Source organism: Ovis aries, chromosome 8, assembly GCF_016772045.2.
Source record: "Ovis aries strain OAR_USU_Benz2616 breed Rambouillet chromosome 8, ARS-UI_Ramb_v3.0, whole genome shotgun sequence".
Lineage (NCBI taxonomy): Eukaryota > Metazoa > Chordata > Mammalia > Artiodactyla > Bovidae > Ovis > Ovis aries.
The window spans coordinates 75,146,219-75,171,040 of record NC_056061.1 but is presented as its reverse complement, the minus strand read 5'-3'; the positions used below and the strand labels follow the sequence as shown (position 1 = coordinate 75,171,040).

The 24,822-nt window shown below is 44.4% G+C and overlaps 1 protein-coding gene across 1 annotated transcript in view; it reads right to left on the bottom strand.

The window, feature by feature from the left end:
* PPP1R14C (protein phosphatase 1 regulatory inhibitor subunit 14C) overlaps window positions 1-19,388 on the bottom strand; it is an 87,190-nt gene extending 67,802 nt beyond the window's left edge. The window contains exon 1 of the mRNA XM_027972555.2: window positions 18,584-19,388. Coding sequence (XP_027828356.2) covers window positions 18,584-18,895 — 312 coding nt within the window. The 5' untranslated portion in view covers window positions 18,896-19,388. The remainder of the gene's footprint in view (window positions 1-18,583) is intronic.
* Between the last annotated feature and the right edge of the window lie 5,434 nt (window positions 19,389-24,822).

The following is a 24,822-nucleotide window of genomic DNA, read 5'->3' as shown; positions in this document are numbered from 1 at the left end:
ATCTCACAATTTTTTCTGTCTCTAGTCCCTTGATTATGTCAAGGTCCATCCTGCCTCGGGGTCTCAGCATTAACTGAATCCTACTGCAGAAAAACTCATCCTCTCCAGTCTTTGCGCAGCTGATGTCAACTCTCATTGTGTAGGTCCTGGTCCAAATGCAATGAACTTCCTCAGAGAGGCTGCCCCTGGTGCCAGCAAGCTAGGCACACTCATTTAGTCTTTATTCCCTTAGTCTGTTTTATTTCTCCCACAGCACTTCTCATGAGCTGAAAGCATTTTGTTTTACTCTTGGGTATTTGGTTCCAGAGTACAAGGATTTTGTCTCTCTGGTTTATTGCTGTGTCCCTACTACCCGTATCTCTAGTATTCAGAACTACATCTGGCTTATTTACCCAAATAATTTTAAGTTTATGTCCACTCAAGAGCCTGTGAGCGAATGTCTATGCCAGGTTTATTTATAATTGCCCCTAAACTTGAAGCAACCAAGATACCCTTCAATAGTTGAATGGACAAATTGTGGTATGCAAAGGAATATTATTTAGCTATAAAAAGAAATGAGCTATCAAGTCATGAAAAGATGTAAATGAATCTTAAATACATGTGGCTAACCATAAAGAAAACTGAGTGCCGAAGAGTTGATGCTTTTGAACTGTGGCATTAGAGAAAATTCTTGAGAGTCCCTTGGACCGCAAGGAGATCAAATCAGTCAATCTTAAAGGAAATCAATCCTAAATATTCATTGGAAGGACTGAAGCTGAAGCTCCAATCTGTTGGCCACCTGATGCAAAGAACTGACTCACTGGAAAAGACCCTGATGTGGGAAAGATTGAAGGCAGGAGGCGGAGGGGAGATAAGATGATAAGAATATAAGAAGATAAGAAGATAAGATGACAGAAGATAAGATGGTTGGATGGCATCACCGACTTGATGGACATGAGTTTGGGTAAGCCCCAGGAGTTGGTGAAGGACAGGGAAGCCTGTCGTGCTGCAGTCCATGGGGTCTCAAAGAGTTGGACACAACTGAGTGACTGAACTGAAGTGAAACAAGCCAGATTGAAAAGGCTATATACTACATGGTTCCAATTATGTGACATCTAGGAAAGACAAAACTGTGGCAATGGTGAAAACATCAGTGGTTGTCAGGAGCTCAGGGGGAAGTAGGAAAGGTTGAATGAGTAAATTATGGGAGATTTTTCAGCACGATGAAGCCATTCTATAGGATACTGTAAGGATGAATACATGACATCATGTATTTGTCAAAACGCAAAGTACTTTACAGCACAAAGGACAATTTAGGATGTGCAAGTTTCAAGAAAAAATTTTAAGGAAATTCCTTGATGGTCCAGTGGTTAGAACTTCAGGCTTCCACTGCAGGAAGTGCAAGTTCAATCCCTGGTCAGGGAGCTAAGATCCTGCAAGTTGCATGGTATGTCCAAAATAATAATAAAAAGTAAATAATCACTTAAGAGTTTGTGCGATCCCAAAATGGAATGCAGAATATTGCAAAATCAATCTAAGTATATTACAAATGTATGAAACAACCTCACTGAAAGGGGTATGGGGAAGAGGTGCTGACCTAAGTACCTGGAAATGAGTAGAGTCTATAACTCTAAATGCAAAGTGAACTGTGCACAAATACTGCACTCCCGTTGATAAAGCTATTTCCCACAGGGGTATGGGTAACAGTTCTGATAACTGCTGTACATGTACCCCACAACTGCACAAAGTGAACGGATTTCAGGTGGTGGGAACCTCAAGTTTCTCATCGATGGAATAAAAATTTACAGGTGAGCAAGAGAAAGAGGCTAGAATAATGCACATGGTGATGGATTAGAGTGGGAGACATCACCTTGAACTCATGTTTGGCGTAATATAGAGAGTGATGGTTGGTTACCTATAGAAATATTTACAGATATACGTATATACCATAGTTATTCACACATCCCTTTCTTCACTCTGACAGCTGACAGACCCTAGAAGCAATGACCCCAATAGCCACACCGAACATCCATGTCCTGGTTTCTAATACCATTCTTCTACAAAAAGAACTAAATCTCCTTGTAGAAATGGCTGACTCTATGCCTAGGGCAAAAAGTACACAAGAGGAACTTGGAATATCTTGTAGAACCAGAGAGTAAAGAAGTATTAAACACACACAAACACACACGCGCAAACACACGCACACACATAAAATGATGGGAGTATGTCAAACATACAAACAAAGGAGCCAATTGAAACAGCTTCCAAAGTTGGAACAATTCAGGCAATAAAATAAATACAGAAGGAACAAATTTTAACCCAAAGTACATAATAAATACCCACAGCCCACAAAGATTTAAATAAATTATTGGCTAAATAAACAAGTGGGAGAGAGGAGACGAATGTCTCACGCAGAAGAATTCCATTTAGCTTATGTAGAAATATAAGGAGTTGGAGCGTAAGTCCCCCCTCCTTAGGTGTGACGGAACCTGGAAGACTCTATGCCAGCCAGGTGATCGAGATTGACATCAACAGTGACAAGTCCTGATGATAAGAAGTCCCTTGACAGGATGTGATGAAAACTACCCTTCACCTCTGCGATTTTCCTCGCCCAAACTCATAATCCCAGTCTAATTATAAGAAAAACATCACACAAGTCCCATTTGAGGGGCGTTCTACAAAATAGCTAACAGTACCTCACACAACTGTCAAAGTTATGAAAGACGAGAGGCACCGGAGAAACCACCGTAGTCAAGAGGAATCTAAATGGCGTGACAACTAAGTGTCACACGGTGTCTTGGGTGAATTCTGGAACAGAAAAAAAGACGCTGGATAAAAACCAGGAAACTGAATAAAGTATAAATTCTAGTTAGAATAATGTACTGATATTGGTTCATTAATTGTAACAAATGTGCCATACTAATTTAAGATGTTGCTAATAGGTAAAACTGGTTGCAGAGTACATGGAGTTCAGCTCAGTTCAGTCACTGTCATATCTGACTCTTTGCGACACCATGGACTGCAGCACGCCAGGCTTCCCTGTCCTTCAGCATCTCCCAGAGTATCCTCAGACTCATGTCCATCGAGTCAGTGATGAAATCCAACCATCTCATCCTCTGTCATCCCCTTCTCCTCCTGCCTTCAATCTTTCCCAGCATCAGGGTCTTTTCCAAAGACTTGACTCTTCACATCAGGTGGCCAACATATTGCAGCTTTAGCATCAGTCCTTCCAGTGAATATTCAGGGTTGATTTCCTTTAGGATTGACTGGTTTAATCTCCTTGCAGTCCAAGGGACTGTCAAGAGTCTTCTCCAACAGCACAGTTCAAAAGCATTGATTCTTCTGTGCTTAGCCTTCTTTACGGTCCAACTCTCACATTCACACATGACTATTGGAAAAATCATAGCTTTGACTAGACAGACCTTTTTCAGCAAAGTAATGTCTCTGCTTTTTAATATGCTCTTTTGGTTTGCCATAGCTTTTATTCCAAGGAGCAAGCGTCTTTTAATTTCATGGCTGCAGATCTCCACAGTGATTTTGGAGACCAAGAAAATAAAGTCTGTCAACTTAGTTTGGAATACTACATTCATAATTTTTCTGTAAATCTATAAACTTTTTTTTGAGTGGGCCCAGCAGAAGGTGATCGCAGGACTGGTAGATGGATATTGGAAAGAGGGAGAGATGGATGGCAAAATGACTGATGGGAGGATGGGCAGAGGGTAAGATGGCTGATGGATGGATAATGGGTTGAGTGGCTCCAGAAAGCAGGGCAGACAACCACTGCTGAGAGCACAGAAGACGAGATGGGCATGAGGGTCTCAGCACCTGGGAGGGCGTGAGCCCCATCCGTGGAGAGGAGAGACAGCCACACGGCAATGGGCTGAGGGTGAGCAGAAGGTGTACACAAGCTCCCTGCTGTGTATGCTTCCGACTCTATGCAACTCCATAGACTGTAGTCCACCAGGCTCCTCTGTCCATGGAATTCTCCAGGCAATAATACTGGAGTGGGTAGCCATGCCCTTCTCCAGGGGACCTTAGATCTGGGCAAAGACAGGAAGAAACAGGGAGAGTCTTCTGTGTATGCGTGTCTGGTACTTTACTGAGGCATCATTTCCATACAATGAAATGCACAGATTTTCAGTGTCCTGCTCTGTGACTTCTGAAGGAAAGGCTGAAGATGAAGAAGTAAGTCCCTCCTTGAGCAGCAGGATGGAGGCTCCTGAGAGGAGGTAAGAGTGTTGCTCACTCACACTCACACCCACCAGGGCTGCTCAGAACTCAAGCTGGTACCGTAGAGGCAGCTGAGTAGGATAGTGTCTTAGTCATAACGGTTGGCTTGAGAATTTGGATTGCACTTTGCGTGCTTTGTATGTTCTCCGTATCTCATTCTTTGCCCTCCTTGACTGCTCTAAATTGCTTTAAGCAGGCAATTTATAGTACAGTGTCAAGGATAAATAAACTAGCTCCTCTTTAGAATAATGATGAACTCAACTGACAGATCTTCCACGTATTAAAGGCGGCCTACTATCCCTCTCTGAAGTTTAATGTGGAAATAGTCCAGAAGTTTGAGACGTGACTGTCAACTAAATGCTTTTAAAGTCTCAGGCTAGTTTGGGTGATGGTCTGTTTACCTAGATACACACACACACCTGTGCGCACACACACACCTGCACACACACACACACACACACACTTTCATTATCTAAACATCCATCCATATAAACTGCTTCTGGCATAGATTACTAAATATTCAACCATCTGGGTTTGATGAAGAAATGGAATATTTTAGCTTAACAAAAGACACTTGTCTACCAGAGATAGTACATGTTATTTTTTTTAGTTGTAATATTTGGAGAGTGTTATCATTATAGCAAGCATAATCATGTTTTAGCACCCAATCAATGACTCATTTTCTTTCAACTTGTTAAAGAGCTGCCACACCCCATCACAAACAGGAGAAAAACCAGCTGACTAATTAGAACTGTTATGTGCAATATTAGCTCATGAGAACAGGAAAGTCATCTTTACCAGTCTGAAAATGCATCACCTTACTTGCTTGCCTTGAAACAGACTCGATTCAATTAATATTCGCAGAAATGAATAAAGTAGCTCTGTCAGTAGTACTACTGACAAAGAAAACATAAAAGATATTAACAGATGGTTGACCACAAAGCTCGGGACAAAAATATTCTTTAGCAAAAGCAAAAGATATTGTTTAGGATTTTTCATATTTTATTTGGAAGAAGCATTATTTCTTTACTTCATGTCAAAGATAATATTGGGGATTTTCAAACATGAAGGATAAAATACCTACTCTGTATCCTATGGCTTATTTAAAGTGAGTTTCCAACTTTTTACTTGTTCTCCATTTATCTGCTCAAATGGAGTTTTGAAGTAAAAAGTTGGAAACTCACTTTAAATAAGCCATAGGATACAGAGTAGGTATTTTATCCTTCATGAACCCCAATACTAACTACTCATGCAAACCTGGCAAAACGAAATAAGTAATACACTTAACTGTGATATACACTTGAAAACTAATGGATTTGAATTTTTCTAAAGAAACAGCTGAATCCGGTAAATGATTCATCTGAAAAGTAACAGAATGCTATAAATTGTTTAACTAAGATGCAGAATATTTGAAAGTATATAAAATAAATTAAGCTGAAAAGTTTTGCCTGATGTATTGGTCAAAAATGCTAGAATACTTGGAAATGATCAGGGGTGAAGGTGAAACTGATGTTCACGGTTTCCAAGAACTGCTTCTGAGTCTGAGTCTTGTTCTTCGTACTGGCAATTTAAACTTGGGCATGTTACTAAGCCCTTCTGAGACTCAATTTTCTCATTTAGAAATAGGATGACTGCTTACATCACAGAGCTTTTGCACAGATTGAATGGGATTATCTGATGGGGCTTTATGGATCCTATCATAAAACAAAATAAACCAGTATTATAAGGAGCTATCAATTCTGCTTTCCACTTTCTACCAGAACTGTCTATGAAAAATCTTAATTTCATTTTTCTATCCTGTTATGTTAGTTCTAAATCTAACTATAAAGTGACATTCCAGGAATAAATTCCCCAGTGGAAATTAATTTGTTGAGTACAGATTTCTTCAGCCTCTTATTTAGGCTAATTTATGCTCCTCGCCTTTTTAAAAATTTATTTCCTAAATCTGCCGCACTTTTCTCTCTCGAATGCTCATTTTATATCTCAACACAAATCCTCCTCAAGTTAAAATAAATACCACCATTAGTTAATTATGAGCTGCCAAGATAAAGGACAAATAATTAGAACTGGAAAAGTCCCTAACAGCCAATATTAAAAATTATATGCCTAAAAGCTTTAAGTCAGATATGCCAGCTCTTCTTAAAGGTTAGCCCAATTAAATGCAAAAAAAAAAAAAAAAGAAGGCAGATAAGAGTAGCTCCGAGTATCTGCACTGTTAGATTTCAAATTCAACTTGGAAGTCAATGGTAGGGGGAAAGTACTAGAAGGGGAAAGAGTGTTTTTCTCTTTTTTAAAAGCCTTCTCAATTTGATCCTTTCCATCCAAGTGGCATCACACAAGAGATTATGCAAGGGAAGGGTGGAGACACTCACTTTAGCTACTGAAATGACTATGGAAATCAGATGATCTTTGAGTGAACTAGTCTAATAATTGTCTCAGGTTTGCCTTGAAAGGAAAGCCCCTCTATTACTGCTTACAGCATCACCCTCCCTTTAATAAATCTCCTTTTCTCCAGTGCACATCCGGATTTATTATAGAACCTCTGAAGATCAGTCAAGGAAGCCCTAGACTTCCTCCCCCTGTTTTTTAGATGAGGAAAGAAAACCTGAAAACAAAAGCCTATCATGAATATGATAGGTCGCCAAGGTCATCTGGCTGGTAAGCAGGCCGCCCACTAGAACAGAGGCCAGGTCATTCCCACAGCATCATATTAGAAACAGATTTTGAGTCATAGATTTCATAGACACCAACAAGGTCCCACAGCCCATAAATGATATAGCCTGCCCTGTTTATTCATTCCTGAAGTTCAGTTATTAAATGATGACTTTCTCTTACTGAAGACTTTACTTCCTATTAAAATGAAAGATAACATGTTTTTAATCATTTACATCATAATGTCAATGAATTTAAGGTAATCTTCCCGAAAACAGGCTTAGAGGAAAGGAAGGACACAACCACTAGGCGGTACATTTGTCGTCGTTGTTCAGTTGTTAAGTCGTGTCTGACTCTTTGTGATCCCACGAACTGCAGGACATCAGGCTTCCCTGTCTTTCACCATCTCCCAGAGTTTGCTCTCGTGTCCATTAAGGCAGTGATGCCATCCAACCATCTCATCCTCCGTTGTCCCCTTCTCCTCCTGCCCTCAATCTTTCCCAGCAATGAGCTGGCTCTTTGTATCAAGTGGTCAAAGTATTGGAGCTTTAGCTGCAGCATCAGTCCTTCCAGTGAGTATTCAGGATTGACTGGTTGGATCTCCTTGCAGTCCAAGGGACTCTCAAGAGTCTTCTCCAACACCATAGTTCAAAAGCATCAATTCTTTGGGCCTCAGCCTACTTTATGGTCCAGCTCTCACATCTATACATGACTACTGGAAAAACCATAGCTCTGACTAGACAGACCTTTGTCAGCAAAGTAGTGTCTCTGCTTTTTAATATGCTGTCTAGGTTTGTCATAGCTTTCCTTCCAAAGGGCAAGTGTCTTTTAACTTCATGGCTGCAGTCACCTTATGCAGTGATTTTGGAGCCCAAGAAAGCAGTCTGCCACTGTTTTCATTGTTTCCCCATCTAGTTGCCATGAAGTGATGGGACTGGATGCCATGATCTTGGCTTTTTGAATGTTGTGTTTTAAGCCAGCTTTTTCACTCTTCTCTTCCACCTTCATCAAGAAGCTCTTTAGTTTCTCTTCACTTTCTGCCATAAGGGTGGCAGAAAATTGGTTCAGAATTGGGAAAGGAGTATGTCAAGGCTCTATATTGTCATCCTGCTTATTTAACTTATATGCAGAGTACATCATGGGAAATGCCAGGCTGGATGAAGCACAAGCTGGAATCAAGACTGCCAGGAGAAATATCAACAATCTCAGATATGCAGATGACACCACCCTTATGACAGACAGAAAAAAAGAACTATAATTCTACAGCCTCCAGAATGAAAACCACAATCACAGAAACTAATCAAAATTATCACATGGATCACAGCCTTGTGTAACTCAAGGAAGCTATGAGCCACGCTGTGCAGGGCCACCCAAGATGGATGGGTGGAGAGTTCTGACAAAACATGGTCCACTGGAAAAGGGAATGGCAAACCATTTCAGTACTCTTGCCTCAAGAATCCCATAAGCAGTATGAAAAGACAGTAAAGAAATGTATGGAAAACACATATTCAACTGCAAACAGGAGAGAGCTGCTGCCATCAAAGGACTTCCAACTATGTGGATGCCTCCATTCTCCTCCTATAATGGACAGGGTTCCTTTACTTTCTCTTTTTCTCTTACCTAATTTAAATGGATGATGGCGTCTTATTCCTCTTTCCCCATCTATGCAAATGTCTGTTGGAATGAATGAATAAATGAATATTCTTGCCCTCCACAAGTCTTTCCACAGTTTGCCCCCAGGGTTCTTTCAAAAAGGAAAAACCCTTGTGATCATTTTATCTTCAACCATAAAGTGATGCTTTAGAGACTAAATCACACTCTGGTCTCCTTTTTTCTCAGCTTTTACGCAGTGGAACAGATTTCCAAAATGCCAGTGCTGACTAAGAAAACCCTGGTGAGAATTTATTGGCCTGAACTTTTAAGCAGAGGCAGGAATCCTGGCTTTCATTCCTTGTTCCATCAAGACATGTGTGAGCCTGTCGCTCTGAATGTTATCTGCTGCTGGAAAAGACCTCACCTCTTCCCAGTACAGCAAGCACCTCCACTCCCAAAGAAGTGAACAATTACTGTGCAAACAAAGTAATATTCTTGTCCATAATAAAAAATTAAAATTACAGAGAAGAACAGCAGTAATGTGTGATTACTCCCTTTGAAGACTTTTATGACCAGGGCATCAATGCCTTATTCCATCAAGATACTCTTTTAATTCACAGTCTCAAAAAACTGTGTGCTGGGTTGCTCAGTCATGTCCAACTCTTAGTGGCACCATGGACTATAGCCTGCCAGGCTCCTCTGCTCAGGGAATTTTCCAGGAAAAAAAAAAAAAAAAAAAACTACATGGATATAATTCCTAACCATGAAAAAGAATCAAAACTTCATCAATGATAGAAGATAAGTTTTTGTTTTTTTTTTTTTGTCATGCTGCATGCTGTATGTGGGATCTGAGTTCCCTCACTAGGGATTGAACCCGAGTCCCCTGCAGTGGAAGAGAGGAGTCTTAATCTCTGGACCACTAGGGAAGTCCCAAGAAGAGCAGGTTTTTAATACAGGCAGATCATACTACATTAATGCACTTAATTTGGGTTATGTACTTCTGAAATGCACGGCACCAGAAGATGCTGCCAACTGGTCTACAGGGCCAGTCTGTGCATCACTTACTTGACAGCCAGGTCCTGGAGCCCTGAGTGCAGACAGGATGAAGAGGCCACCCAGGCTGCAGGGACCACAAGATTCCACCCTGATGAAGCTGGCAGCAAGGCCAGGGGACAGGATTACAGAAAGGTGCTGAGACACGGGTAGGCACAAGCCGGCAAAGGCCTGTCGGCCAGCTTGCCAGGGACAGCACCTGCCACAGAGGCTTCCTGGAGGAGAACAGGTAAGAGGTAGACAGGTGAGGAGGAGGAGGAAGAAAGAGGTGACGCTGGCAGAGGGAGAAAGCAAGGGGGATGGGGTTCCCGCCTCACCTGCACTGGGATCTCGGTTGATAACTGAAGAAGCAGGGGTGGCGTGGGGACAAGAGATGGGACCAGAGAGGGGACCCCTGATCTTTGTCATAGCCCCAAAGGCTATGGGGGTGACTAGATCGGGTCGGGATTTTGGAAACACTCCAGCCACGTGGATGGGGCTCCAAAGCTCCTGTGGGGAGGGAGAGCTGGAGGTGAGGGATCAGAGGAGAAGACCCCATCCCAGGAACTGGAGACAGGGCTTCGCTCCAGCCTCGCCACTTGAGACGATATTACTTCTGAACAAGACCTGTGGTTCAAGATCTCTGTATTGCAGTCTCTTGACCTCCCTTCCCGACTTACTGCAAGGACTGAACTCCAGCTCAGCAAGGATCGGGTGTGCAGTAAGAACTTGAGACAAGCAGCTGATGGGAGCAATGGCAGCATGGAGGCCGTGTGACTTTGGGAGTCACCGTGACCTTGGACAGGGACAAGGAGCAACTTCTCTGACCTCAGTTTCTTCCTCTGTAATGTGAAGCAGTGAAGATAATACTTCCCATCCCATAAAGGAGATAGAATGTCTACATCACCCGGCCCTTGACCGAGAGCTATTTGAGCAGCAGAAGTAATAATACCAGCAGCACTAGTGGAGGGACTGTAGTAGTACCAGTACTCGTAGTAGTACTAGTACTCGTAGTAGCAGGAATTTGAGGGACAGGAGACCAAAGCGTCTGGTGCTATAATACAGGTGAGACGTTGTAAGGTGCTGGACTAAAGGGGTGGCAGTGAGAAGCCACGCAGTCAGACTCCAGGGCTTGAAGGCGCAGGCATCAACAAGGTCTCCTGACTGCTGGGTGTGACCCGCAGGGAGAGGTCAGAGAAGGGAGCCAGCGTGATTTGGGCTGGGACACCTGCGGACAGCGTGCCCACCACCCACCGAGGCAACTGAGGAAGAGGGCGGGTTTGCAGAGGATGACAAGAAACTCAGCTTCAGAGCAGCTGAAGGTGAGGCTCCCACCCGGTATCTGAATATGTCTGGTACTCCGAAAACAGATCAGGGCTAAAAATGGAGATCGAAGAGTTGTCAGTGTGTGAACAGCAACTGAAGCCACAGGAATATTCATATCACCCAGAAAGAGGATGTAGCAGTGGGAAGAAAAATAGAGAGAACAGAATAGGGACCCAAAGACAGACCCGGTGTGACATCACTGAAGAGGAAGACAGAGGAAGAAAACGCAGAGAGGAGGCTGGAAGAGTCACTAGTGATAAGGATGAGACCCAGGAGAGATCTGCTTAGAGCAAAGGGGTTCCCAAGGAAATGCGGAAGGGCACCGAAGGCCTCAGAAGGTCAATGAAATAGAGACCCAAACAAACCCACTGGATTGAGCAACAAGGAGATCCTCAGGGAAACCGTGGCAGAAGCCAACATCAGATGGTGATGGATAAACAATGGTGTCATGGAGGAGAAAGATCTGGAAAAATAGTAAGGGAAGGAGAAGATAGGGCCACAATCAAAGGAAGTACAGGATTGAAAAAGGAAAGCATTTTTGTGGTAGGGGGTTGTTGGTAACAAAAAGCAACACTGCAACTTGTGTGTGTGCTGGGGTGAAAAGGGGAGGCTGAAAAAGCAGCCCAGATAGTAGAGTAATTAACAGCCCGCTTGGGAGGGCAGTGGCCTGGCTTGAACACGGGAGGCTGAGAGGGGCAGTTCAGGTAACAAGAAAGGTACCTTGCAAAGCCAGGTGAAGGTGTGAAATAGCCAAGTACAGGAGACAGAGACAGGATAGCAGACCGCAAGACGCAGTTATGCACATGGTGTGCAGACCAGAAGGAAGATGAAACAGACTTCACTGCGCCCTCCATCTAGAAAGAGGACAGCTGTGAGGTGAGCAAGGGCACCCTAGGAAGCCAGGTTGTTTCAATGGTGGGAGAAAAACAGAAGATCCTGGAAGCAAAGAGTTGCCAGAGATGAGAAGGGCAGGTAGGTTAGTGTGGTGAGGGGCACAGTAGAAGCAAAGGGAAAGAGTGAACAGGACACTGGAGGAAGAAGTTCAATTGTCAAGAGAATTCTCTCAATCTAAGCTTAAAAATCAATTAGCTGCAGCCACTGTCTTTAAGTTCCTAGTTCAAGCAAATAAGTCAATGAAGGTAGGCGTATATCCAAAAATGTTGAAATCAAACAGTGAAGATGCAAGAGCTTGATATGGATGACTGTTTAACAAAACCCTAGATTAGTATTTTTCCATAGCCAGGAGTATGATAAAGGAGCATCGCTAAAAATAATACAGGACTAAAACAACAAGGACTTTTCAAAAGTTTTCTGAAGGTTGATTCTTTTTCATTCATTCACGCTATTGCTTCATGTTTGAGCCCTACTAAGGACACAGACGAAGAAAATTAAAATCAACCCTGCCTTCAAACTGTTGATGCCTAAGACCCTGATGCTGAGAAAGACTGAAGACAAAGGGAGACAAGGGCAGCAGAGGATGAGATGGCTAGGTAGCATCACCGACTTAACAGACATGAATTTGAGCAAACTCAGAGAGAGAGTGGAGGACAGAGGATCCTGGCATGCTGCAGTCCATGCTGTAGTCGCAAAGAGTCGAACACGACTTAGTGACTGAACAATAGCAAGGTCTCTCCACATAAATGAAAATTCACAAGCACTTCCAGAATAAGGAAGGCGCTAGAAAAAAAGGGGAGGGGGATGATATTTGCTCATGTTCAAGTTCAGAGACACACCAACACCTCTGACCTCATATCCATCTCCAAACTCTACCAACAACTAGGTATGAAGACTTCATTTTCTTCCCCACTTCTGCCCTCCTGTATCATAGAGAATGACCAACAGTTAGTGGCTGGTTATGGTTCCAACTGGGGCTTCCCAGGAGGCTCAGTAGTAAAGAATCCATCTTCCAATGGAAGAGACGCAGCGGGAAGATCCCCTGGAAGAGGAAATGGCAACCTACCCCAGTATTCTTGGGTGGAAAATCCCATGGACAGAGGAGCCTGGCGAGGTACAGTCCTTGGGGTCACAGAGAGTCAGACACAACTGACTGACCTAGCACGCATGCATGCGTGGTTCAAATTACACCCACTGAGTTCCAGCTCCGTGGTCTGACCCATGCAGAACTCATAATGACCCCGCCTTAAACACAGGGGAAAGTGGGGCTCAGAAGTTAATAAGGAAGATGCCCCATCTCAGCACTACTCAATGCAGGGGCCAGTGTAGCTTTCAGGTTCCCTCACTTCAAAGCATTTACTCTTTTACCTGCTGCCTCCGCGTCAGATTTCCCTAACCATTGCTCCAAAGGGAACTTGTTAAGCACAGTTTCCTTTTCAGCCTTTGGCAATTTCAATTCTTTTATTCATAGAATTGTAAACATGTTTAATTTATTCCATAACATTTTACAGATTGAGTTTATGGTGTTTTCTTTAAGCAGTTCTTTTTTTTTTTAGTTGGAGTATAGTTGTGTTACAGTGCTGTGTTAGTTTCTGCTACACAGCAAAGTGAAACCAGTTGCATGGATACAGATAGCCCCTGTCCTTGGATTTCCTTCCCATTTAGGTGATCAGAGCACTGAGTGGAGTTCCCCGTGCTATACAGTAGGTTCTCATTAGTGGTCTATTTTATACATTAGGGGCTTCCCTGGTGACTCAGACAGTAAAGAATCTGCCTGCAACACGGGAGACCCAGGTTTGACCCCTGGGTCAGGAAGATCCCCCTGGAGAAGGGAATGGCAACCCACTTCATAGTAGGGTATATTTGTCAATCCCAATCTCCCAATTCATCCCATCCCCCCTTCCTCCTTGGTATCCATTTTAAGCAGTTTTGTTGAAAAGCCGACTCATTCTCAAATAGCTACCTAAATGGGGATTCGCCACATTATCCGCAAACCATCTTCTAGACAGCAGTTTCTACCTTCCAGCAAAGCAGGCTAATTAGATGTTGTAGAGTGGGAGTTGAGAACAAAGTAAGGACCCGAACTGAAAAGAAGCAGCCTGATCCAAGAACAAACCCACAGACACCTGTGTCCCTCTACATGCAACATCAGTCTACCCAAAAGTTATCACAGCTGCATCCAGGAGCAGGTAACCTACAGGGTTCACAGAGACTGCCAGGCACTGTCCCATCTCAGGAAGCAGTGGTTAGGGTACATCTGGCTTTCTGGACACAGCCCTGCTCTGCTGTGTTCCAGCTGAGGGGCTTCAGGCAACTTCTAGACTTCTCTGAGCCTCAGTTTCCACATCCACGGGACTATCAGAGGTTGTTACTAGGATTACATGAGTCATACCTGATACAGAAAGTACTTAATAAATTTTAGCTTTGTCTCTTAAATATGTTTAAGTGTTTCCCTTTCTGGAGCAGTACATTTTTAATGGCAGGTCACAACCCCCCAAATGTGTGATGAAATCAATTTAGAGAGTCACAGCCAGCAATTCTGGTAAATTAAATAGAACAGAATATTGTATTTAAATATTAATAAAGTCATATTTTATATTAGGGGCTTCCCAGATGGTGCTAGTGGTAAAGAACCTGCCTGCCAATGCAGGAGACTTAAGAGATGTGGGTTCGATTCTTATGTCAGGTAGATCCCCTGGAAGAGGGCATGGCAACCCAGTCTAGTACTCTTGCTTGGAGAATCCCATGGACAGAGGAGCCTGGCAGGCGAGAGTCTATGGGGCTGCAAAGAGTCAGACACGACTGAAGCAACTTGGCTTGTATGCATACATTTTAGATTAACTTGGTAATTTTTCTTTTGCATACATGGTAATATTAACTGGTCTTTGTGAATCTCTGCACCCATCCATATGTCAGTGTAGGTATCAGGAAGCAAGGGAATTTCTTTCTAGGGCCACAATCAAAATATTTTGAGAACCACTGATTTACAGAATGAAGATGGTAGGGAGTAAGGGAAGATGAAAAAGTGTAATGTGCCAGAAACCACTTTTTAAAACGTAGACATCATGTTGAGGTTTGACAGAAAATAACAAAATTCTGTAAAGCCATTATCCTTCAATTAAAAAAATAAATAAAATTTTTTAAAATGCAGACTGATGCTGGAAAAGGAAAGTCCTTCTGAATGGACAGTCAGGATCACCAGGGGATGCCCTCTGTGTACAAGTCTGTTTATGCCTAGGCTGCTGTGGGGGTTTCAGTAATTCAAGATTAACGACGGGCTTTTATTTCCAAAGCAAATCAAATTGCAAAACTGGAAGTACCGATGTTATCTTGATGCTGGGCAAGATGAGAAAACTTGACATGACTTATCCAGTAAGTCCTCTTGCAATACTTGTCAAAGTAGAATTATGCCAGATATCAAGTGCTCTTTAAAACCATCAGGGTTTGGGAGAGATATGAAAATGTCTTAAAACAGAAATCCTTACATGCTGATGCAGAGTTAACCTTGCAGTTCCAGGATGATCAAATTCCTAGGTGAAAATGTAACTACCTGTACAAGTAGATGAAATGGAAAATAACTATAAACATAACCATTTTAGAATCTATAAAGACATTTATTTTTATATCCAAAAGGCTATGCTGTTTAACAATACTATGCTTAGACTGTGTAAGAGGGGTCACAGCCCTGGGCCACTCCTGCCACAGGCATTTTCCTGCAGAGTACCAGGTAGACTTCCTCATCCAGGACCGGTAAGCCTCCATCTGGTTTTAGGCTACACTTCAAGTCCCCAGCATCCCCTGATCAAATATGCAGACACTTCCAAGGCATGAACCAGCTCTTCCCAGGTCTGGCCTCCTTGGTTGGAGCCAGAGGCATGGTTAGGGGGTGGCGGAGGGTGTGGACAGACTGGACGTGCAAGTGGATACAATGCCCTTCACCAGGTAGGATGGTATCACAGGTGAACAGCCAAAGGAAGCAGGCCCTGGGCCAGGGAATGGTTCTTTTGATCAGTTCTCAGCTTTGGGAGATCTGGGAATTCACGGTTCAAACCTCCCTTTCTGGGTCATTATGAAGATACAGTTGTCAAGGTAGGAGGATAGAACACATTTTAAAGAGACACTTTTAAATATTCAGACACATGCTGTGAGGCCTCCACCTGTTTTCTTACACAGATCGCTGCAGAGTTAGAAGCAGTTTTGGTGGTTGGAACATGGACTCAGAGTGCATGCCGTCCACCCAGTGCCATCCACCAGCTACGGAGCTTGGGAAAGCCTTTTAATTCTGCTGTGTCTGAGAGGGTAACAGCACCCTGTTCATATGGGTTGTTGTAAAGACTAATGAGTCAGTGTATACAAAGTGCCTAGAACAACACCTGGGACCTAACACAAGTACTTACTCCATAAATTCTCTTTGTGTTATTCTCTATACGAAACTGATTGGCCACTGCAAACTTCTAGATAAAACCATAGCTGGGAAGTTATTCTGTGTATTTCTTTATCCCCACTCCTTTCTAATTTAAAATATCACACTTTATGGCACTCTAAAAGACCACTATTTCCTATTCTGAAAAGGATAGATCATCTAACTGCTGACCTGCCTGATGCAAGTTTTTCTGAAATTACATCTAGAAGGCCCCCAAGCTAGTAGACAGCTCAAGCCTCTGGCCGAGCTGAAGTCTGGCAAGTTGGCTTTCCATGTCAATTTCACACACACACCATTTGGACATTTACTAACCTTCATATTCAGGAGATTCAGAGCTACAAACCAGCTAGGTTCTTCTCAGTTTACATACCAGAGGCTGAAATACTTGAAACTATCAGCAAGGAGAGGCTATCAGACCAGAGAGCTGAAGCTAAAAATAGAGCCGTACTAGTGGAGAAAGAGATGGAAGAAGATAGTCCTTTATATGGCTACTTATTAGTCCACAGGCTTTTTATTATTCAGTGAAGGTGTAGCATCAGCATAGTATTTATAAATTGCCAACATGACTTATAGCTCTTTAACCTAACATGACAGAACAAGCAACTTGCACAGAAATACCTGCCACATTTTAATAACAAGCCGGCAGCATATAGCATCTTGTGTCATTTTACCACAAAACCTCTCAGATTTTTAGCTGTTTGCTATATGTGGAGGTCTGAAATGTGAGAAGCACAAGGAAAAGACTCAAGGTCATCTTTACCCTTTAAAATAGGTACCTAATATACATGTTTAATACAATGAGCATTCAATCTTCCTTTTTTTTTTTTTTTTTTTTTACCAATTAGGAGAATTTTGAAAATACATGATTTACCAACCTTGCTAAGAGGCTGGAACTCTTTCCCAAGCTACATGTAATTGGTCTGCCATAAAAGCAGCATTACTAAAGCATAATTTCAACAGTGGTTTCTCTATTAACCCAAATCTTCTCTAAACCCAAAATGGAGCATAAAGACTACTATGAAATAAATGAAAACTAATTGGATTCTACAGAGGCAAGACTGAGTCTTCCATCCACCCCCACAGTAATCCCATTGAAATCAAATATATTGTTTCTTTAAAGAGTTTTGCCAACTTCCTACTTAAAAAAACACCATAAACACTTTCGATTTGGGCCAGTTTTTATTTATGCAATTAAAGTGCTTTTATAAGAGCTGGGCTGGAGGAAATTTACAAGCCCATTAGTCATATAGTCAAGCTTCATTATATCATAATCATTCATCAGGAGTCCGTAATGAGAATGCTGTTTCCTCACTCGATGAGAATATTAAGGAAAATAGGTATTCACAATAGGCCATAAAATGTGTGAAATCCAAACCAGAGGAAAAGCCAGTGGGTTCATCTGGCTTTCATTTTTGCTGAAGAGGGTAACAGCCGGATGAACGCAAACCCAGCTTTAACTCAGAAGCCATATCCTTAATTATTAACCCTCTTCATCCTTCCACCCTTTCCAAACTCCACTCCCTTAAGAGAAGTAGAATACTTCATTTACAATCACTGCCATTAAAAAGTCTCCTGGGAGAGCATTTTAGCTTCTGTCGTTTCTCGGTAAGCACAGTTTTGTTACAGTTTGTTCTTAATATTTCTCCAAAAACACATCAACCATTTCTCCTTATGCGGCAGGTTTGCGTACAGGCTTAGCCCCTGAACTGTGGGAAGTAAATATCGCGGCGGAGTGGGAGCTGGGGAATTCCCAGCACACCCGCAGGCTCCCTTCCTCCACCCCGAACCCTTCCAGGTTGCCCAAGGCTCTCATTCTGCTCCCATCAACGGGAGTAACTGAAACTGGGCAGGAAGAAAGAAACCTGCTTCAACAAAGCTCAACGCGTGCAGCTTTGGTAAAGCAAGGACAAATCGTGGAGACACGCGTCGGGGCTGGCTGGAACAGGGAACGCGTTCAGCTTACGGTTTTGTGATATTATTTCAAGAACGCAGGGGGCCTCTGGGATCCCCAGAACCTCTCCTCTCGGTGAAGCGGCTTTCAGTCTCTTCCCTGCTCCCTCTCCACAAAACTCGGGGTTGCCAGGATCCTAGCAGGGAGTCCTGTTCTTGCGCGCAGCTGGGTGAGCCCCTCCGAGCCCCACTTTGGGAAGATGCAGCTGAAGCCGAGGAGAGCCCGGGGTTGGGAGCGCTGAGCAAGACCCGACCTCCCCACGATCATCAAGGGGCCCCCAGCTCTCTGGGCACCCGGCAGCTGAACCTAAGCAGGGTGAGCCCTGGCACCAGAGGGCACCCTGGGGAGAGAACGCGCCGCGTCTCGCTCCCAGCCCTCGGTCCCCAGGAACCAGGGCGGCGCGCAGCCGGGAGCCAGAGCCGTGGAGAATTCCTGTGTTAGCACAACCCGGTGCGCGAGTCTGCCCCCCGCCCCGCGACCCTCCCGACCCCGCGCCCAGGTACCTCGCAGCCATACAGCTGTCCCAGCTGCTCCACGATCCACTCCTCCAGCACGAGCCGTTTCCGAAGCTCCTTGCGATCGTATTTTACCGTCACTTTTCCCTGCTGGTGGCGCCGCTGCTGCTGCTGCTGCTGCTGAACGTGCCCGGCGGGAGCCGCGGTGGCCACGGGCGCCGAGTCCTCCCGGGAGGAGCCCGAGCCGCTGCTCGAGCCCGGGCTGCCGCCGGCACCGCCCCGGGGACTCTGGAAGAAAACCCGCGCACCGCTGCCCGCGGCCCCGCCGGCCGCCTCGCTGCTGCCCGTCGCCACCGACATGTCCCCGCGCGCGTAGGAGCCGAAGTGCGGCCCGGAGGAGGGCAGGCGGAGCGCCGGGCGCCGCTACCACCTCGGGCCGGGCAGCGGCATGCGAAGGCTTCGCCGGCACCTGCTCCTCGCCGCCGCCAGCTCCAGGGAGGTCTGGAGAAGCGAGGGCGGGGGAGAGCGGGGAGGAGGTAGGGGCGGGGACGCAGCCTTAAAGACGCCGCCGACGACCCTCACGGTCCAACCGGGGAGGCGGATCCGTCGCCCGGCAGGCAGCAGCCAGGGGCGTGGGAGCTGCGCGCGGCGGAGCGAATGTGGGCGCGCAGACGACGCGGGCGCCGGGGTGTGGACACCGGGAGGACTGGTGAGGGTCTGCCGCCAGGGATGGTCCTCTGCGCGGATGACCGTGCTCTGTGCCCCGGGACACAAGGATTGCTCTTCTCCCGCCGTCCCGAAGCGCAGGAAACCCACAGCCGCCAGCGGCCCCGGCCAGCGCTACCGGGGGACTGGCGATGGCCGAGGGCGGGGGGGGGGGTGGGGGGGGGCAGGCGACGCGGAAAGGCACGGGGCCGCAGGTCCCTGGCAAAGGTTTTTCCACTCCCTCCCGCCTCCTGGGAGGGCGGGGACGTGTCTCCTCCCCTCCTGGCCCCACCCCACCGCTCCAAACACCCATCCCTATTCATGCAGCTTTCTCCCTCGGTTGGTGAGAAAATTGACTAGGCGACGTTTGTGCCATGAGGCAATCCCGCGCTTGAAAAATACTCTCCAGACCAGTTTTCCTCCTCTTACACCGTGTCTTGTTTCTTCATAGACAAAGCATGAAGGTATCTTTATATCTAAAGGGCAGAAGACTCTCTGTCTCTTGGGCAAGAGACTGGGGACGCAAATCTTTCTCTGTGAGTCCCTGCTGGTTCCCGGTCTTCCATTTCTGGTATTGTAGTATTCCCTGCACGGCCGCCTTTCCTCTCTCAATACCATTGCCAGACAACTTCTTTTTAGCTAGGAAAATAACAGCAGAGACTATTTTTAAAACTTTATGCAGCCAGTTCAGTTCCGTCGCTCAGTCGTGTCTGACTCTGCGACCCCATGGACCGCAGCACACCAGTCCTCCCTGTCCATCACCAGCTTCCGGAGTCCACCCAAACCCATGTCGATTGAGTCGGTGATACCATCCAACCTTCTCATCCTCTGTCGTCCCCTTCTCCTCCTGCTCTCAATCTTTTGCATCATCAGTGTCTTTTCAAAAGAGTCAGCTCTTTGCATCAGGTGGCCAAAGTACTGGAGTTTCAGCTTCAACATCAGTCCTTCCAGTGAATACCCAGGACTGATTTCCTGTAGGATGGACTGGTTGGATCTCCTTGCAGTCCAAGGGACTCTCAAGAGTCTTCTCCAACACCACAGTTCAAAAGCATCAATTCTTCAGGGCTCAGCTTTCTTCACAGCCCAACTGTCACATCCATACATGACCACTGGGAAAACCATAGCCTTGACTAGGTGGACCTTTGTTAATAAAGTAATGTCTCTGCTTTTTAATATGCTGTCTAGGTTGGTGAGGAAGGAAAGTTATGACCAACCTATACAGCCAGGAAAAGTTATAAATGAATGAGTTTCTTATAAGGTTGAGGGCAAGGAGATGGAGCAGAAGTTATAAGCAGAAAACTGCCTGTTTATGTGTATAAAATTATTGGGAGACATATATTTATGTAGTATTGGTACATAACAATACATTTCTGTTCAGACCATTGAAAGAAATCATAAAGATACTCAAACACAAGTAAGCTGCTTGTACGAAATTCTTTTAAATGCTACTGGGCACTTCTCAAGGTGGCTCAGTGGTAGAGAATCTGGCTGCCAATGCAGGAGACTAAGGAAACTTGGGTTCAGTCCCTGGGCTGGGGAGATCCCCTGGAGGAGGAAATGGCAACCCACTCAAGTATTCTTGCCTGAAAAATCTCATGGACAGAGGAGCCTGGTGGACTACAGTCCATTGGGCCACAAAGAGTCGGACAGCACAGCAGCAAAGGTTACTAGCAGCTACCCGAGTTTCTCAGAGATAAAGAATCAAGTCAATTTCCTCTGAACACTTTGTTCAATGGAGAGGATTCTAGCTGGGCCCTTAGACTCACAGCTATAAAGACATAAAGACACTGGATATAAAAGTGGCCAGAGGTTTATTCTGACTCCTCTGGCTTTGCATCTGGTTCCCTGGTTTCTTCTGCCCAGGTTTGTGTCTGCTTTATTCTTTCATTTGGGGTTTTCCAGCCAGAACATGACTGTGAATGGGATTTTCCTAAAGCGTTCCATGCCCGATGTTCATCATGGGGACATGTCTGGCCTTGCAGAATGAAAGGAAAGATCTAGTGGGGATTGTGTGGGGAAAAAAAAGTGGCTGGTATAGGTCTTGGTGCATGCATGCTCAGTCGCTTCAGTTCTGTCCAACTCTGCGACCCCACGGTCTGTGGTCTGCCAGGCTCCTCTGTCCATGGGATTATCTGGTCAAGAATATTAGAGTGGGTTGCTATTTCCTCTTCCAGGGATCTTTCCAACCCAAGGATTGAAACTGCATCTCCTGCTTCTCCTTCATTGGCAGGGGATTCTTTACCACTGTGCCACCTGGGAAGTCCCTAGGTCTTGGACCCTTCTCATAATTAGAAGGGGTTGAGGCTAAAATCCCTGCCCCCTGGAAGAGGCCAGGTGTCCTTAAGGTGGTAGGTTTCCTACCCAGCTACTCATGGAGAAGGGAGACAAAACTATCCTGACTTGCTCCTGAGAGACTGATGTGAATTCTCCCCATGACCTCCACCCCCACCTGCCTTAGGGGGTAGATCATTTTAAACCCTGTGCTCATAACCAAGAGGGCAAGCACATCAACAAAAAGAAGCTTTGTCAGCCAGGCTGAGGAGGCAGAGGAGGGTAGGCAGTGATCAACAAGACTCTCCCCCCAACCCAGAGAGAGACTAAGCTTGTCTCCCTCTAGACGTCTGGCACTTATTCAAGTTAGCTAGCACCAGCTTTAACCAACTGGACTAACCAAGAGAATTTTGTTCAAAACAAAAACAGCTAAAATTGTACTTCATGAGGGAGAAACTATATAAAACCTCAGCCTCATTCTGGCACTGGGGCCTGGCTATTCCCATTTATTTTGAAAACTATGCCTGGGATCCAGGAGTGTGGCAAAGAGTGGGAAATTCTAACTCCCTATTTTGAGTCTTTGGACAATGAATTCAGTCATTCGAGAATAACTTCAAAGGATTTATAAAAATTCACCAAGTTCTTTCTGAGAATTTCTTGTGCCAGTTTTTTCTCACTGTATAAGATGCTTTTTCCTTTATGCTTAAAATTCAGCTTTCATTTTCATGACTTCAAAAGTGACAAGTACTAAGAGACATTTAAGAAGAAATTTAGAGTTTTTGCATCCTGACTTGTAGAAAAATAGCCAGGGAGGAGTCAGCCTCCTTCCAGAGGTCCACTGACCTTTAGATGCCCAAATGAGTCACCTTGACTTGGAATTATAAGTTGAACTAAACAAGAGTCCCATCTTCCTATAAATCCCATAGCTCCACCCAGAACATAATTTACCTTTTTTGTTTTTAACATAAGAATATACCATGGACATCTTTTTGTTGTTGTTGTTGTTTTGCCACACTGTGGGCCACGTGAGATCTTAATTCCCTGCCTAGGGATCAAATCTGTATCCTCTGCATTGAGAGCTGGGAGTCTTAACCATTGGACTTCCGGGGAAGTGGAATATTCAATGTGAACTGCACAGCCTCATTCCCACCACAAATACACACACACACACACACACACACACACACACGACTCTCCATGTTTGAATAATCAAAACTCAATGTTCAAATCTTGATGGATCATAGAATTACTGTGTTTTGCAGACTTCAAATACTGAAGACCAAGTATTTGGGAGCAAGGGCTAGAAACCATTTACACAGATGAATATTTAAATTCAGTAAAACCAAAGATATTTCTTATCTATAAGATTTATGTGTAAATTTGTTCAGGGCAAACACTTTCTTTTCTACTTTAAATAATTTTTTAATGGCAGTTAATCAAAAACAATTAATCAGTTCAGTTCAGTCTCTTAGTCGTGTCCGACTCTTTGCAACCCCATGGACCACAGCACGCCAGGCCTCCCTGTTCATCACCAACTCCCTGGGAGCTTACTCAAACTCATATGCATCAAGTCAGTGAGGCCATCCAACCATCTCATCCTCTGCTGTCCTCTTCTCCTCCTGCCCTCAATCTTTCCCAGCATCAAGGTCTTTTCAAATGACTCAGTTCTTTGCATCAGGTGGCCAAAGTATTGGAGCTTCAGCTTCAGCGTCAGTCCTTTCAATGAACATTCAGGACTGATTTCCTTTAGGAGTGACTGGTTGGGTCTCCTTGCAGTCCAAGGGACTCTCAAGAGTCCTCTCCAAACCACAGTTCAAAAGCATCAATTCTTTGGGGCTCAACTTTCTTTGTAGTTCAAATCGCACATCCATACATGACTACTGGAAAAATCCTAGCTAAAGGTTGTTAGAAAATGGTGAAAATCAAGAGTTCCAGGGCTTTCTTCATTCCTGGAGGAAAGAAGGACTAAAATACAAATGTTCATACTTAGACCCAATTTCCTTACTTTTTAAAGGCTAATTGTCACAATAATTATGCAACACTTGGAAATCTACTTTGAGACTGTGATAATTACAGTCCCCAAAGCTACAGACCTCAACAGAGAATTCTTATCTTGACTCATACAGGTCAGTGATAAGATGCCTGCCCCTGATTTCTCTCAAAGATGCGATAAAGCAAATAGACAAACAAAAGTAACTTAATAAGTCTGTTTTTCATTATAAAAGTAGAGAAAATATCATCTGTTCTTTGGGATTCTATCAACTGTTCACAGTATTTTTAGTTTTCAGAATACAGTACATTATTTCATTATTCTTTATGGAGTGAGAAAACTGATATTGTTAACCTATATCAGTGTAGTTTCCTTTCGGCTACTACTTCATCTCCCCTTCCCTCACTGATTTTTTTTTTTTCTCCTTCTTAATTCTGGGCATTTGATTGTATTATGTACTACAATTTAAAATCATAATTCCTAAATGAACTTAGCCACTATTTGCATAACCACAATCAACAGCAGTCACTGTCACAGTTCTTTGTCTTAACAATTAATAGAAATTCTTATGGGACAGTTCAGAGATGATGAAAAACAGGGGGAGAAACCCATAGCTTCATTGCATCCCTTCTAACAAAGATTAAGTATCCCTGTGGCTTCCTGTAAGCCTCGCTTATCAAACATTTTGTCTTTTTCTGTGATGAAAGTGAAAGAGGAGAGCAAAAAATTGGCTTCAAGCTCAACATTCAGAAAATGAAGATCATGGCATCTGGTCCCATCACTTCATGGGAAATAGATGGGAAACAGTGTCAGACTTTATTTTTTTGGGCTCCAAAATCACTGCAGATGGCGACTGCAGCCATGAAATTAAAAGACGCTTACTTCTTGGAAGAAAAGTTATGGCCAACCTAGACAGTATATTCAAAAGCAGAGACATTACTTTGCCGACTAAGGTCTGTCTAGTCAAGGCTATGGTTTTTGAAGTGGTCATGTATGGATGTGAGAGTTGGACTGTGAAGAAAGCTGAGAGCCAAAGAACTGATGCTTTTGTGGTGTTGGAGAAGACTCTTGAGAGTCCCTTGGACCGCAAGGAGATCCAACCAGTCCATTCTGAAGGAGATCAACCCTGGGATTTCTTTGGAAGGAATGATGCTGAAGCTGAAACTCCAGTACTTTGGCCACCTCATGTGAAGAGTTGACTCATTGGAAAAGACTGACGCTGGGAGGGATTGGGGGTAGGAGGAGAAGGGGACGACCGAGGATGAGATGGCTGGATGGCATCACGGGCTCCGATGGACGTGAGTCTGAGTGAACTCCAGGA